This window comes from Passer montanus, unplaced genomic scaffold (assembly GCF_014805655.1).
Source record: "Passer montanus isolate IOZ18808 unplaced genomic scaffold, ASM1480565v1 scaffold44, whole genome shotgun sequence".
NCBI classification, from domain to species: Eukaryota; Metazoa; Chordata; class Aves; order Passeriformes; family Passeridae; genus Passer; species Passer montanus.
Window position 1 is genome coordinate 5,462,875 of NW_024369262.1, and position 13,388 is coordinate 5,476,262.

General features: G+C 44.6%; 1 protein-coding gene across 7 annotated transcripts in view; it reads left to right on the plus strand.

The window, feature by feature from the left end:
- Nucleotides 1–3,416, plus strand: part of USP32 (ubiquitin specific peptidase 32) — a 68,919-nt gene extending 65,503 nt beyond the window's left edge. For all 7 annotated transcript variants that reach the window (XM_039720630.1, XM_039720629.1, XM_039720632.1 and 4 more), the window contains 2 exons: nucleotides 279–371; nucleotides 1,028–3,416. In XM_039720630.1, the coding sequence (XP_039576564.1) occupies nucleotides 279–371; nucleotides 1,028–1,201 (267 nt within the window). In that variant the 3' untranslated portion in view covers nucleotides 1,202–3,416. The remainder of the gene's footprint in view (nucleotides 1–278; nucleotides 372–1,027) is intronic.
- The last annotated feature ends 9,972 nt before the right edge of the window (nucleotides 3,417–13,388 follow it).

Here is a 13,388-nt window from a genome sequence, read left to right on the forward strand (position 1 = left end):
GTGCCAGAAGTGTCCCCTTGGCACTCTGCTTTAACCAAATGCCTTCGCTGGGTTTGTGCCAGCACAGGGATCTGTAGGGAAGGAGGGCAAAAGTCAGCACCATAAATTCGCTGTAAAACCGGGGATGAATTATGTGTCTGCTGATCTGTTCTGCTTGTGTGTGTAAAGTTAGCTCCAGCTGTCTAGGTTGTTGTGATGACTCACTCACAGATAATGAACTTGGGAATCATTTATTGCATGTTTGATCCAGGATTTGTTTTCTTCTTCGTTTTCCTCAGTGCCATTCAGGAATTATGGGAGGGGGTCATTACGTCACTTATGCCAAAAACCCGAACAACAAATGGTACTGCTACAATGACAGCAGCTGCAAGGTAAAGCCCTTCTTTTCATCATTATTTCACATCATTATTCTAATTATAATTGCCTTGGTTGTCCAGAGCTAAAGAAATTTAGAGTCAGAAATTCTAGCTAAAGAAATTTCAGAATCACAGAATGGTTTGAGTGGAAGGAACCTTAAAGTTCATCCCATTCCACTCCTCTGCCATGGGCAGGGACACCTTCCACTAACTCAAACATTTGTGGAGAGCTGCTGTTTGAAATCAGGAGCATCTCTAAAGCTGCACCAGATAAATATTAAAATTATTAGCTGAAATTGTACGTGAGGTTTTTTCCAAGGTAACATCTGTGCATCAGCTGCTCCCACAGTTAAGGGAAGATGCTTATTTTGTACAAAGATGGAAAAATGACTAAGAATGGAAAGCCAGGAATACATTTCCATGATGGCAGCAGTTTGTATTCAATTGGTGAATAACTCAGCTCTGACACTTCTAAGTATTTGCATTCATCACTATAAAATTGTCAGAGTTCCCAAGTAATTCATGGAGAGAGATAACAAGGAGAGGAGACAGCAAACAGGATTCCTTATGTTGCACCCAGTTAAAAATACACATTTTGGGGCAGCAGTGTGTGTGTGTTTGAAGCACAGCAGTTATCCCATGGGGTTTTTCTGGGTGTTTCCCTGTGTCAGGAGTTGCACCCGGACGAGATCGACACGGACTCTGCCTACATTCTGTTCTACGAGCAGCAGGGGGTGGACTATGCCCAGTTCCTGCCCAAGATCGATGGCAAGAAGATGGCAGACACGAGCAGCATGGACGAGGACTTCGAGTCCGACTACAAGAAGTACTGCGTGCTGCAGTGACCTGAGGGAAAAACCCTGAGGGAGAAACCCTGGCGTGTGCCCTGGGCAGGCCCTGCCTGAGGCAGAGAACAGCTCGTGGTTGTCGTTGTCCCCTGTGAGCTGAAAGCACAAAAAGAGCCCCTGGTTAAGCAGTTAATATCCAGTAGTATTGTTTTGTTCTGTTTTCTCACTACATGCTCGAAACGTTTCTGATGTTGGACATCTGAGACTGCCACTGGCCTTTAAATCCAATGGTTTGAGAAAAGCCAACTAGGACCAAATAAGAGCTAAATTAAACATCCAAATAAGAGCTAAACAGAGTAGTGTAGAGTTTACCAACTGTTCTAACACCCCCCGAGGCTCGCGTTAGGTTTAAGGTAACGGGGAAAACCAATTTATAGTGTTGTCTTTGGACAACATGATATTGCTACCTCCTTTTTCCTGCAGTTTTATTGCATTTTATTGGCAAAACGGGGAAGGCAAGAGAAGGAAAAGTGCATAAATGGAAACAAATTATTGTCATGGGGAAGAGAAGTTTCCAGTTTTGCCACCACTAGTGTGTGTCAGTTGCTTTCTTTCTGTATGTTGGGAGCACAACCAAATCATCATTTGAGAAGAGATTAATTTCTACACTTGAATGGTTTATTATACTTGTGTTTTCTCCACGTGTTGGCTGTGCAGATCAACATGTTTCAGGAATGGCTTTTCTGCCTGAAGAGTGCTGGCTCAAACTTTTCTGAGCTGCCTCAAGAAGAAACTTCAGGTTGGAGAGAGTAGTTGTGATTACACTCACGGTGTCTTAAAATGTGCACATTGCACAGAAAGTTCCCAGCTTTTGGAAGGAGAGAGAGATGCTTGAGCTTATGTTTCATGACTGGTGTTGCTTTTGAAATTTGCACTTTTGAAAATGCATCTGATTCAGTTGAAACCCACTGTTTGTTTGGTTTTGTTGTTGTTGTTGTTGTAAGGGCTCTGGAGTGAATGGCTGAGTATCCACTGTGCATTTCCAAGGAAGAAGCTGTGGCTGTCAGGTAGCTGTGTAGCATTCATGGATGGAGGTTGTTTTGTTTAATTGGTTTCCTAGCTCAATTTCTTGTTTTCAAAGTTTGGTTGCCTTTTCAAATGATCTTCTTTTTGTTTGTTTCTTACACCAGGTTATGCAAATACTTGCAATTAAACCAGACTTGCTTTCCATGCCCTTGCAATATGCTCTGTAATTCAAGGGGCTTCTTGCATGAAGGGAAGTGTGACTGAGTCTTAGCAGAGACTGGAAAAAAAGAGAGTTGTTTTTGTTTTGAGCAGGCATTTCTTTAAACATTTTCAGTGTTAAATTGTTTGCATATCTGAATGAAGATAAAAATTTTCACTCTTTTGGCCTTTTGTTCTTCAGCTGAGCTTAAGCAGCTGATTAATTTTGTCACATCATCTTCCCAGTTCTCTAGATTTTTGTACCTTCACTAACAAAACTGTTACTCACGTGGTTCTCTGCGATTAATGTTTGGATTCATTTTGGGGTGTTTGACAAGAATGCCAAACCTTCAGCAGTTTCTCATTTCCAGGAGGATCTGGGGTTTGTCTGTTGAAGCAATGATATCAGCTGGTGTGGCTGTCTGCTCAGGCAGAGCCCTCCCAGCCTTCGGAGGCTGTGCCTCTTTGGGGACAGCAGATCTGCTCCAGAGTGAGTCTTGTCTTACCTGTCAGGTGTTGCTCCTTATCCTCTGTGGTCTTTTATCTTTAAAGTGGTCTGAACATTGAGCCTAAAGAAAAGCAAACATGACTAGTGAATTTCTAGGTTAGAAGCTTTTTCAACACCCACTTGTCTACTCCTCCCTCCGCAAACTCCATGAAAAGTGAAAAATTTTCAACTGATTTACTTTAAAATGTTTTATTTAAGCAGGTAGCACAATCTACTAATGTTATTTGATCTTCTGTGTTTGTTACATTGGTTGTAATTAATTTTTTAAATTAAATTAATTCAAGAATTAGTAGTAAATTTATTAAGTTAACTATTAACTACATTCACTTTGTAAATTATTGTATAAAACTTATTGACAATGCACTGACTTTAGAAAGATGTTAATGTACATAAATGCCTTGTAAATAAAATAGTGTTGATGTACTGGAATATGAGCTGTATTAAAACAAAGGTATTGGTAATTGTATATGGAGTGAACCTGTTTATCTGTAACTATATTATTCAAACAAATTAAATACTGTGGATGCAGATGAAGTGTCACTTCTTGTCAGATAATTTTTAATAACTGTTTTCCTGCTTTGAAGTGTCTGTGCTGCTTCTATGAAGCTTAAATGTCTTTGTCAATCCAAAAGCTGAAGCATGGGCGTGCATCCAGCAATTCTTTGCAGCTTCTTCATTGTTTACAAAAGGTAAGTTGGGTATTTTGTTGCTGATAATAACACTTATTACCTGAAAACAATCCGTGTCAGCAGTGAAGTGATCCCTCAGGTACAGGAAGGCTTTGCTCTGGTGTCTTGGACAGGAGCTGCAGGTACCTGATGTGCAGTCCTGGTGCCTGAGGTGTCCCTGCTGCAGCCAGGGCTGTGAACTGGGGCTGCAGCCAGGGCTGGACACTTCCCCTGGGCAGACAGGGCTGGGAGAGCCCTGCTGCACTCCCAGCCCTGCTGCAATCCCAGCCCTGCTGCACTCCAAGCAGGAAGTGGATCTGGTTGAGTTGGCAACCAGAGCAAAGTCTGCACAGAGCTGATGTCAGGAGCACTCATCACCTGGCTTCTTTAGCTGGAAATGAACCATTGTTCTTTTTTTACAGCCCTTGAAGATGCTCGGTGGGTATTTATCCAAGGATTAGCACGCACCAGCATCCCCAGAGTGTCTCTGGAAGTGAAGCCATCTGTGGCTGGGATGGGGGTGTTGGTGCAGCACTGGGTGGTGACACTTTCCTGGTGATCAGCTCTCAGAGCATTGGTCATTCTTGCTGGGTGTGCTCACCCCACAGCCTCACTGGGGTCACTTGGGCATTTTCAAGGTTGAAAATTTCATTTTAGTATAAAGAATATGGGCTACAGTAGTGTCTGTCATGAATTTCCCTCTGTTACTTTGAGGTATTGGAAGGGGAATTTAAAAGGATGAAAAGCTCTAATTACTGAGGATGTTCATACATGCTGCTGTCAGTGGTAAAGCTTTTATTGATTCCATGCAGCAGGGGACATGGAAGAGATGAAGGTGTCACATCCCTGCCCACGGGCTGCTGCTGAATCCCTTTGGCTTCCCACATCAGAGCTGTGCAGGTCTCACAGGAGGGCTCAGAACTGAGCAGAGCCCCTTTGTGAGGTGGCAGCAGTGGCAAAGGGGCTCTGCTGGGCTGTCCCTGCTCCCTCTGTGTGTGTGCAGTGCAGGAAGCACCACTCCTGCTTTTGGGGTGGCTCAGGCAGACTTTGCAAACCTGGCGTGGCTTTTGGTGCTTCTCCTGGGACGGGGGAAGGACCCAGCAGGGACAGCACCTCTTGTGCCAAACCCTCTGATTCCCCCCAGGGAGAGGGGAGGGATGGAGGCACCAGCCCTGCAGGGCCCTGCTGCCCACAGGAGTCACCTCTGTCCCCTCCCTTCCCTGACTCCCAAACCCAAAGGCATTTTCCATCCTGATCCAAGTGCTGGATCTGTTCTGGAGCTGCTGTTGCAGCCCTGCTCCCTGTCCTCCCCTGGGCTGGCACAGGAGGCTCTATCCCTGCTTCTCCCTCTATCTAAATATCAAAATATCCCAGATTTATCTGTGATCATGTCCTGAGAACGTGCTGGGCTCCAGGCACAGCCCCTGGCCCGGGGCCCGGAGCATCCACGTAGATATTAATTACATTAATTATACCTTTTGTTACCCTTTTTCCCTCAGGTCCAGTAAATTGAAGCAAGAAGTGAGTAAAATGCAGTCATCCATGCTTGCTGATTTATCGTTTCAGGAAAATAAAAAGCTGTCAGGAGCTGGGGAGATTGTGCCTTTTGTTTGGGACAAGGCTCTGGCTTCCTCGATCGTGTGTAAAAGATTTCCTGTTTGTGAAAATGAAAAGCAATGTTTGATAAGGTCCCTTCAGCAAAATCAGTCACAAAGGAGAAAACAGATTAAGGATGCTTCTAGGTTTGATAGAAATTAAATTTCTCTGGGAGTTGTGAGCACAGAAAACCAATGAGGGAATCTTGTGGCAAAATACAGGTTTTATTTATATTTAGGGTCATTTCAGACACACCTGATGACTGACCCTCACCCCACTTTTACCAGTGCATTTAAAACTCGTGGTGAGGGCACAGAGATGTCCCCAGGTGGGTCACGAGCTGCTTTGGGTGGTCAAAGTTCATGCAATTCCCTCCCCTGCAAAAAAAAATAAACAGCAGCAGATGCTTCAGAGCCTTTGTCAGAGTGTTTGTGAGAGCTGGCAATGCAGCACTCTCTGTACTCTGATATTTTTTTATCTCAGCGCTGCTGAAATTTTTTTCACCGTTAGGTTTTTATTGGGTGCAAAGTCCAAATGAAGTGGCTGAGAGAGCTGTGCTGTGTGATGACTTCTTTTGGATTTTGGAGATTCTGTCTGTAATCAGCTGTGAACATTCCCAGTGTTGTTTCTCAGCTCTGTGTGAGGTTCAGATCCTGTGGTTTTCCCTGATCCTGAACAGGGGAAGCACAGGGAGCTCCTGGGGCCCTTACCAAGGTATTATTTTGCATGGAACTATTAAATCCCAAGTATTTTCTGACTCTTCTCCAGCTTCTTATTGACTCAAACTACCTTGCAAATTACATTGTATTTACACCATGAATTTGAGAGGTTTTGGTCAAACTGAGGTTGAAAAAAGGAACTAAACCAACAAATGAATGGGAAAGGTGTGGATTACATGTTATGTTTGGAGTCGATGAAAAGGTTTGGGGCAACAGGTTTGGCTCAGCCTTTACATCCCACAGAAGTTTGGGATGTAAAGGAATTGCTGCATCTCAGGGTAATGTGGTTTAAAGTTTGCTGAAATGTGATGTAGAAAGCAGATTTTTAGGTTAAATCTCCTGTATGTTTAGCATACAATGAAGTTGTGCCTTCACCTAACACAGCATTTTGTTGGGGACAATATTTGTATCTTAAAAATAAACCTTGGCCTCCCGAGGAGAAGCTGCAGGAAAGCTGGAGTGTGGGTGTTGGTTGGGAGCTGGAGAACAACAAAGGGAAGCTGCTGCTGCTGCTGCAGGGCCAGAAAAAGGATCCAACAGCAGCACTGGCAAATCAAACCCTTACAAATGGTGTTTGTGCTGTGATGTTTGGAGTAGGGAGACAATGCAAGGAACAGGGTGATTACAGAGCTCAGCCCGGACATTGTGAGGCAGATCCCTCCTCCAGGGCTCGGGTGACAGGGTGACAGCTGTCCCCTGGTGCCTGGGAGGGCAGAGGGCCTGGGCGCTTGTCCAGAGCAGCTGTGGCTCCCTGGAAGTGCCCAAGGCCAGGCTGGATGGGCTTGGAGCACCCTGGGGTGGTGGAAGGTGTCCCTGCCATGGGTGGGATGAGGATGTTTCATGCCCCTTCCAACCCAAACCATGCTGGGGTTCCAGGAGAGGGAGGAAAGGCTCAGCAATGGGGCGGGATGAACATACCCCAGTGCGATGCAGACTCTGATATTTAGGAATTCTTGGCAGAGAGCCATTAAATGTGGGCTGTGGTGATGTCCCTCAGCTCAGCACTGTCAGGACACAGCTGGGGCACACCCCCAGCTCAGAGCAGCCCGGGGCACTGCAGAGATCAGGGCTGAATGGCTGCAGTTGGAGCTCTGGGATGATTTCAACCACGGCTCAGTGCTGGAGGTTTGTGTTGAGAGCCCTCAGCAAGCACAACAGAAAGGTGGATTTTTGTTCTGTGGTGTTTTCCTTCTGATATGGAATAAAACCCCTTTAAATCAAAGGCACTCCTGTTGTACCCAAACTCTCCTTGAAGACCATTCCCCACAGGAAGGCCCTGGTGCTGCACACTGGCTGTGGGCACACACTCATCCTTGGGACCTTGCTCAGGAGCTAACATGTTGGAAATGTTTGCTTGCCATGTGGCCGTGCCTTTTTATCTGCAGGTTTGATTATATAAATGTTCCTGTTTAAGAGACACACGCCAGGGAATAACTCTCTGGGCCCACAGACTCTTTGAGCACTGGCAGCCCCAGCATTTAACTGGTAACAAAGAGCTGGAGTGGAAGCTTTTCGATAAAGAGTTGGCAGCATATCAGAGGAGCAGCTTGGCCAAGAGATGTGAGCAAGGATGTCACACTGGGTGTTTAAACTTCTTACCTTTCCTTCCAATTCCTTTCTATTTTTTTTCTCTAAATGATTATGAATGAATTATAAGAGAGGTGGTGAATGTTTTCAGGGTGTATGTGCTCAGATAGTAGCTCAGTTAAAAAAGACATTAATTTTGGATTTGAACATAATCCAGAGATCTGGCTGCTCTAACTGCAGTTTAAGTAGGCAGAACTAAGAGTGACCTGAAGAATGATCAGCTTTTAGCACGAAATCTCTTGTTTAACTGATTTAACTGGGCCCAAACCTCTGGCTATAATTTGAGTTTTTTTTAACATGAGAGTGGCAGGTGCTGCCACACAGCAAAAGCCAAGCTGAGTGTGAGGAAGGGTAGAGTTCAAATAAACAAAATACACTAAGGGATGACTAAAGGGATAGAACACAGATGTGAATTTCCCTTCTGAATATCTTCCCCTGCCTTTGGCTGCTGGGCTTTGATGTTGCAGAGCACAAAGAGGCTCCTCCTGTACCTGAGCTCTGTGTTCCAGGCAGAGCCCAGCCAGGTTATAAATCTGTAACGTTGCACTTCACCTTTTGTGTCTTGCTTAATGACCTTTTAAAAATAAATGCAGGATGGCTGAGGGGAACAGGAGCAGTGGTGGAAAAGCTGACACGTCCGCAACCTGAGCTCTGATCCCTCTGATTGCTCCAGCCCGTTAAACAAAACTTCTTTTGCTTTGTGCTTTAAAGAAAAAAAAAAAGAAAAAAGAGGGAAAATGGGGACAGGGAAGGGTTTTCTTAGCTGGGTTCCCTGTCTTAAAATGCAGCTGGAATGTGCTTTAGTGGGGGAAATGCTGCATGGAGTTACCTGCCTAAAGAACAAGGGTGCAATCACCCAAATACCAAAATAGATTCTATCTGCTATTTCATTTTCATGGAAAGCTGCTGTTTTAAGGGGCTTTTGCCCCTTTGGAAGTGTCATCCTTCATTCTCTTGCATAAAAATGACCATTTAAGATCCTCATCAGGCTCTTGTTCTGTTTGACACAGTACTAAATTTAATATGCACAGCCGTAATATGAATAAATGTCTGAAAACTCTTGCTCAAATCCATAAAAATGTAAGTTATCCCTGAGGAATATCTTTCCATAAAATGTCCTCCACTTGAATGAAAGGAAAACTGCAGTTTCCCACCATTTCAGACCGGGACAATAATTTATTTTGGTGATGATTATAGTGGATATTTTTGATTCATGTGTACAATAGTAAAACTGACACTATTTTCTTTTGTTTGTGTATTTTGCTTAAAATAAAAGATTACTCCAAAGGAAGGCATTTGAGGAAGACTGCTTGCAGAGAGGGGCCAGATTTATTTTGGCTGGCTGTGCTGTCCTGTCAGCTGGACAACAACCTGCACCATTCCCAGTCCTTCAACCCCTCTCAGCTGCCTTTGCCACAATGATTTCCCTGCAGAATCCCTGCTGGAGCTCAGCTGACTGATGCTGACCAAAGCCGTACCAAAAACTTTCCAGCAATTTTACTGCTTAGGATTCCCTAAATCCTTTTAGAACACCAAAATCCCAGTGTGTTTTAGGCAGGTCACTTCTATTATCTTTAATTTCTGCAGTTGTGCTGTGCCCTGTGTGGGATTTTATTTCTTTTGTAGGGCCCTAATTGATTTTTTCTTTCAGAATATTGCTGTTTTCACCTCATCTTTGCAGTTCTGTCCTGTGCCTGGTTTTTCCCTGGCTGTGCATTCCAGCCTGTGCTGCATCCCTGGTTTGCTCCTACCAGCAGCTGATAAAGCTGAATTTTGCAGTCATTGGTGGGGATTCTTTTTTAAACAAAAGGGAAAAAAGGAGCAAGGGATGGAAGGAGAGGAAATTAATTTCGTTTTATATATCTTGCTGTTTTTCTGCAGTAAATGAACTGAACTCTGAGGGGGTGCTGAATCCCTGTGTCCATGAGGGAACTCCTGTGTTTTCACCTCTGTCCCGAGGCTGAATCCTTTCCGAGCTCACTTAGGAGCACACGGGCAGGATTTTGGTGTTTGATAAACTTTACCTGAGGCATTTTTAAACTTTACCTCAGGCATTTGTAAACTTAACCCGAGGCATTTGGAGATCGCGGCCTGTGCACTGCCCGCGCTCCCGCCGGGCCCTCACGGCCACAGCCCCAAACAGCCCCGCGGCCGCAACGGGAATTGCACGGATTTTAAAGGGCGATCGGAACGTTTGTTCTTTAAGAGCTTTAATGCCCTTTTTTTTTTTTTAGAATAAATCCATCGGGTTCCGTCACATGTGCGCTCCTATCTGTGGGATCATAAACCCCAACGTCCCGTTTATGGCCTGGCACTGCCACACGAACAAAGGGACAGCAGGAACCCGGCCCAGGGGGGTGAGGTGACACCAGAGCCCTTTTTGCAGTGCCCGATAAGACACCGTGTTCCTGCCAATCAAAAAGAAAATAAAAATTGTTTTTTTAAAAAAGGGTTATAAAACTCTTGGAGGAAATGGAGCCTTGGCAATTTTTCTGCTCCCAGCCTGCTCTGTGGGCTGAGCTCTCTCCATGCTCCTGGGACTGTCCCAGCTCCCAGTCCCCAAAATGTCTGAGAAATACCAAGGATTTGGAGCCCTGGGATTCCCTGAGGAGGTGGGAATGAGAGCTGGATCCTCCTCTCCTCAGATGTGTTTGGCAGGAAGGGAATGTGGGGCATCATCAGTCATGGAGGTCTCAGCTTCACAGAGAAGCTTCAGCACCTCCACAGTTGATTTTTTGTCCTTATCATACTCTTTTAAGACTTAAACTCCTTTTTTTTTCCTCAGGGAGGTGGCTGCTCTTTACCAGGATCATTCTTGTGTGTCCCAGTGGCTGCTGGGCTCCAGGACATGAGCCATTATGTTTTACTGCCTGTAAGAAAAGTATTTTGTGTAAAGCTGAGAGCTTTGTGTACCACAAACCCCAGTGGCTGGAGGCTTACAAAGATACTGCACTCTTGATAGGGATTGTCTATGATTTATTTGGAGTTTAATCTCGACATCAGCACAATCAGCAAAATGTTAAACTTCTCTGCCTTTCTTTCTCTCTCATAAATTCTTCATAACCACCCTCAATCTGAAAACTCATCCATCAAGATCTCAGTGCTGGGAACAAGGAGCAGCCCTGGTGGGGAGGGGAAGGGTGGTGGCATTCTAAAGGTGATTCCACTTGATGGAAACCAATGTATTTTTGTGAAGCAATAAAAAAGGAAGGGCAGGGAAAAGTTTGAGTGGTTTGGAGTGGACTGTGGGGAAACAAAACTCATTAAAACAGTGTCATCTGTTTGGGTTTTCTTTTACATCAAACTGTGTTTGAGTACTGGATGTCTAAATCACTTCAGAAGATATTAATAGGTAAAAGGTAATAAAATAACCCAAATTGATTACCATCTTATACCCTTTATGATATAACTTGAAATGCAAATTGCATTCAACTGCAAGAAGGGAAATAATGTGCCAAAGGCATTTCAATTAATTGCTGTAGTTAATTACACTCATAATTTTACTTGTGTGACTAATTATAATCAGCTTTTAATGGTGTATATGGATTTATTTCTGATACTAAAAGCCCCAAACAGCAGGTTATTTTTAGGAAATGCATTTAAACCTTGTGAATGAAAACTGCATGCTCCCATTCTCAGCAGTTGTCTTGGAGGAGCTGTGTCTGTTCTGGAGGAGTTTGGAGGAGATCAGGAGGGAAAAGTGTCCTGGCTGAGGTCACTGTGGCCCTGCTGTGCCTCCAGCTGGGGTTTCATTGCCTTTTCCACAGGTACACATAATTTCCCAGTAAATCCTGCATTTCCTTTCTTTAAAAATCCAATTTACATATGAATTTCTCCCACACAAAGCATTTTCCACAGCCACCTCAGTTCCCAGGTAATTGTTTTTCTGTCATTGCAGAGTTTTTAAATCCCATCTCATTTCAGTGCTTTGTGGAAGAAAATCACCAAGTCCACTTTAAACTCTATCAAAAAGAGCCTCCCATCTCCAAGAGTAATGATTTTTCATGGAATCATTTATAGAATAATAGAACCATTTAGGTTGGAAGAGATCTTTGAGATCCTTGAGTCCAGCTGGGATTTTTGGGGTGTTTCTCCTGTGCAATGGGATCGTTGTTCCTGGAGCAGAGGGGCTTGATGTTACACCAGGTATTTATTAATCTCCACACTTATTAAACTCTAAAACCAGCCTGGGAAGTTTGATAGATCTCTCTGTAACCGTTTGTTTGTTTTTTTTTTTTACCACAGGATGGATTTTTAACGTGGATTTGCTGTGTGACATCTTTTTAACGGGGAGAGTGCTGGCGAGTGTTGTTTTCCCCGTGGAATCCACATCTGGCTGGACAAGGAAGGAAAGGACTGAGGAAAAACCTTTGTCCTTCTCTCCCAGCAGTCACAGAAAACTAATTTTGTCCAGGCAAGTTCATTTTGAGCTGGTGTTTTGTCACAGGAGGAGCTGATTGTAAGTGGAGTTGCCAAATTCGTCAGAATTCTTTGTGGATAATGTAAATACATTTCTAGTGAGTAATGATTTGGTTTCCTTGTCTCTCTGTGCTTCCTGAGAAAAATGTTTTGCTGAAAGCACATTGTATTAGGATTTTTTTTGTGCCTGCCCCTGCTGTCACCCCCTGCCCCTCTGATGACTGGGAAGGAGCAGTGCCTTCACCTCTCACACCTCTGAGCTGCTCTCAAACCAAGGTGCAGCCCAAAGGATTGCTTGTGGATGGGTTGTACAACCCCCTGTTTGTTTTATTTGTTTTAACCCCAATTTTAATTGCCAGTGTTGTTTCATTTTCCCCGGGACTGCAGCTTTCAGCCCCACAGCCATCAGCTCTGGCTCCAACATATGTGAAATGTATCAGTGCAGTTCTGTGCTAACCCCAACGGACACGGGAAAATAATGTTCCTGCTGGATCCTTCCAAAGGCTTCTGTTCCTCCCCCCACCCTTTCCTGTATCATGCCTTGGCTATTTGTCCTTCAGGACTGACTGTCATTTCCTGGTGTCTTCACAATAAAAGAATTTCATGCCAAACGTGGCCAAGACAAAATTCCTGAAAACCAGCACCTCAGGTTACCTGTGGAACAGCAAATTGCTTTTCCATAACCATCCTCACAAAGCAAATCAGATGTCCCACTCAAAGCCTTCTTGTCTTTTCCTGGGAAAAGGGTTTTTTGGGGGTTTTTGTTTATTCCCTGTATTATTGCTGGTCCTGTCCTTGTCACCTCCTGCCCCAGAGCAGAATGTGGGTGCCAAGAGGGGCCTTGGGCAGAGCACAGCCTGGTCTCCATCCCTGTGACAGGAGCAGAGGGAGCATTTCCCTTTCCCTTACTGAGCAGAGCCACTCAGTAAAAACACTGATCCTTGTCCAGGGAGATTTTATTCTCACTGGGGCTGGTGCTGAAGAGCTCTTACAGAAGACTCACCCTCTTTTCAGCAGAATTTCTTCTTCCTTGTAGTTCAGTTTTAATCTGTTTCATTGAGGCTGTGCCCTGTGATTTATCATTTATTATTAGCAGTAAATGACAGCTGAGCCAGATCCTGCAGGGTTTATTCCAACCAGCCCTTAGAGAGCTACCTGTGAAATGGGAATTGAGGAAATAACCTGAAGGAGAGGGATGGTGGCTTTTGCACGCCTTGATGAGTGCAAAAGGCATTTCTCAGGTATCCCAAGGAGTGTTCCCATCACTGCTTCTAAAGCAGGAGTTCCCTGTCCTGGGAGCTGGGTGGGGTTGGGCACAGCTCACCTGGGCAAGGTGCCAGACTGCAGGAATCTGCTGAGTGCAGAGAACTCCCTGCGGAACAGAGCCCCCAACTCTGCTGACAGTGGAAACATCCCCAGGCACTGCACATCCCTGCCCCAAAAATGCAAACCCAGCCCTAACCCCAACCCTAAATATTGTGAAGAAAACAGGGGGGGAAAAGTCACATTCCTCTTCTGAAAGT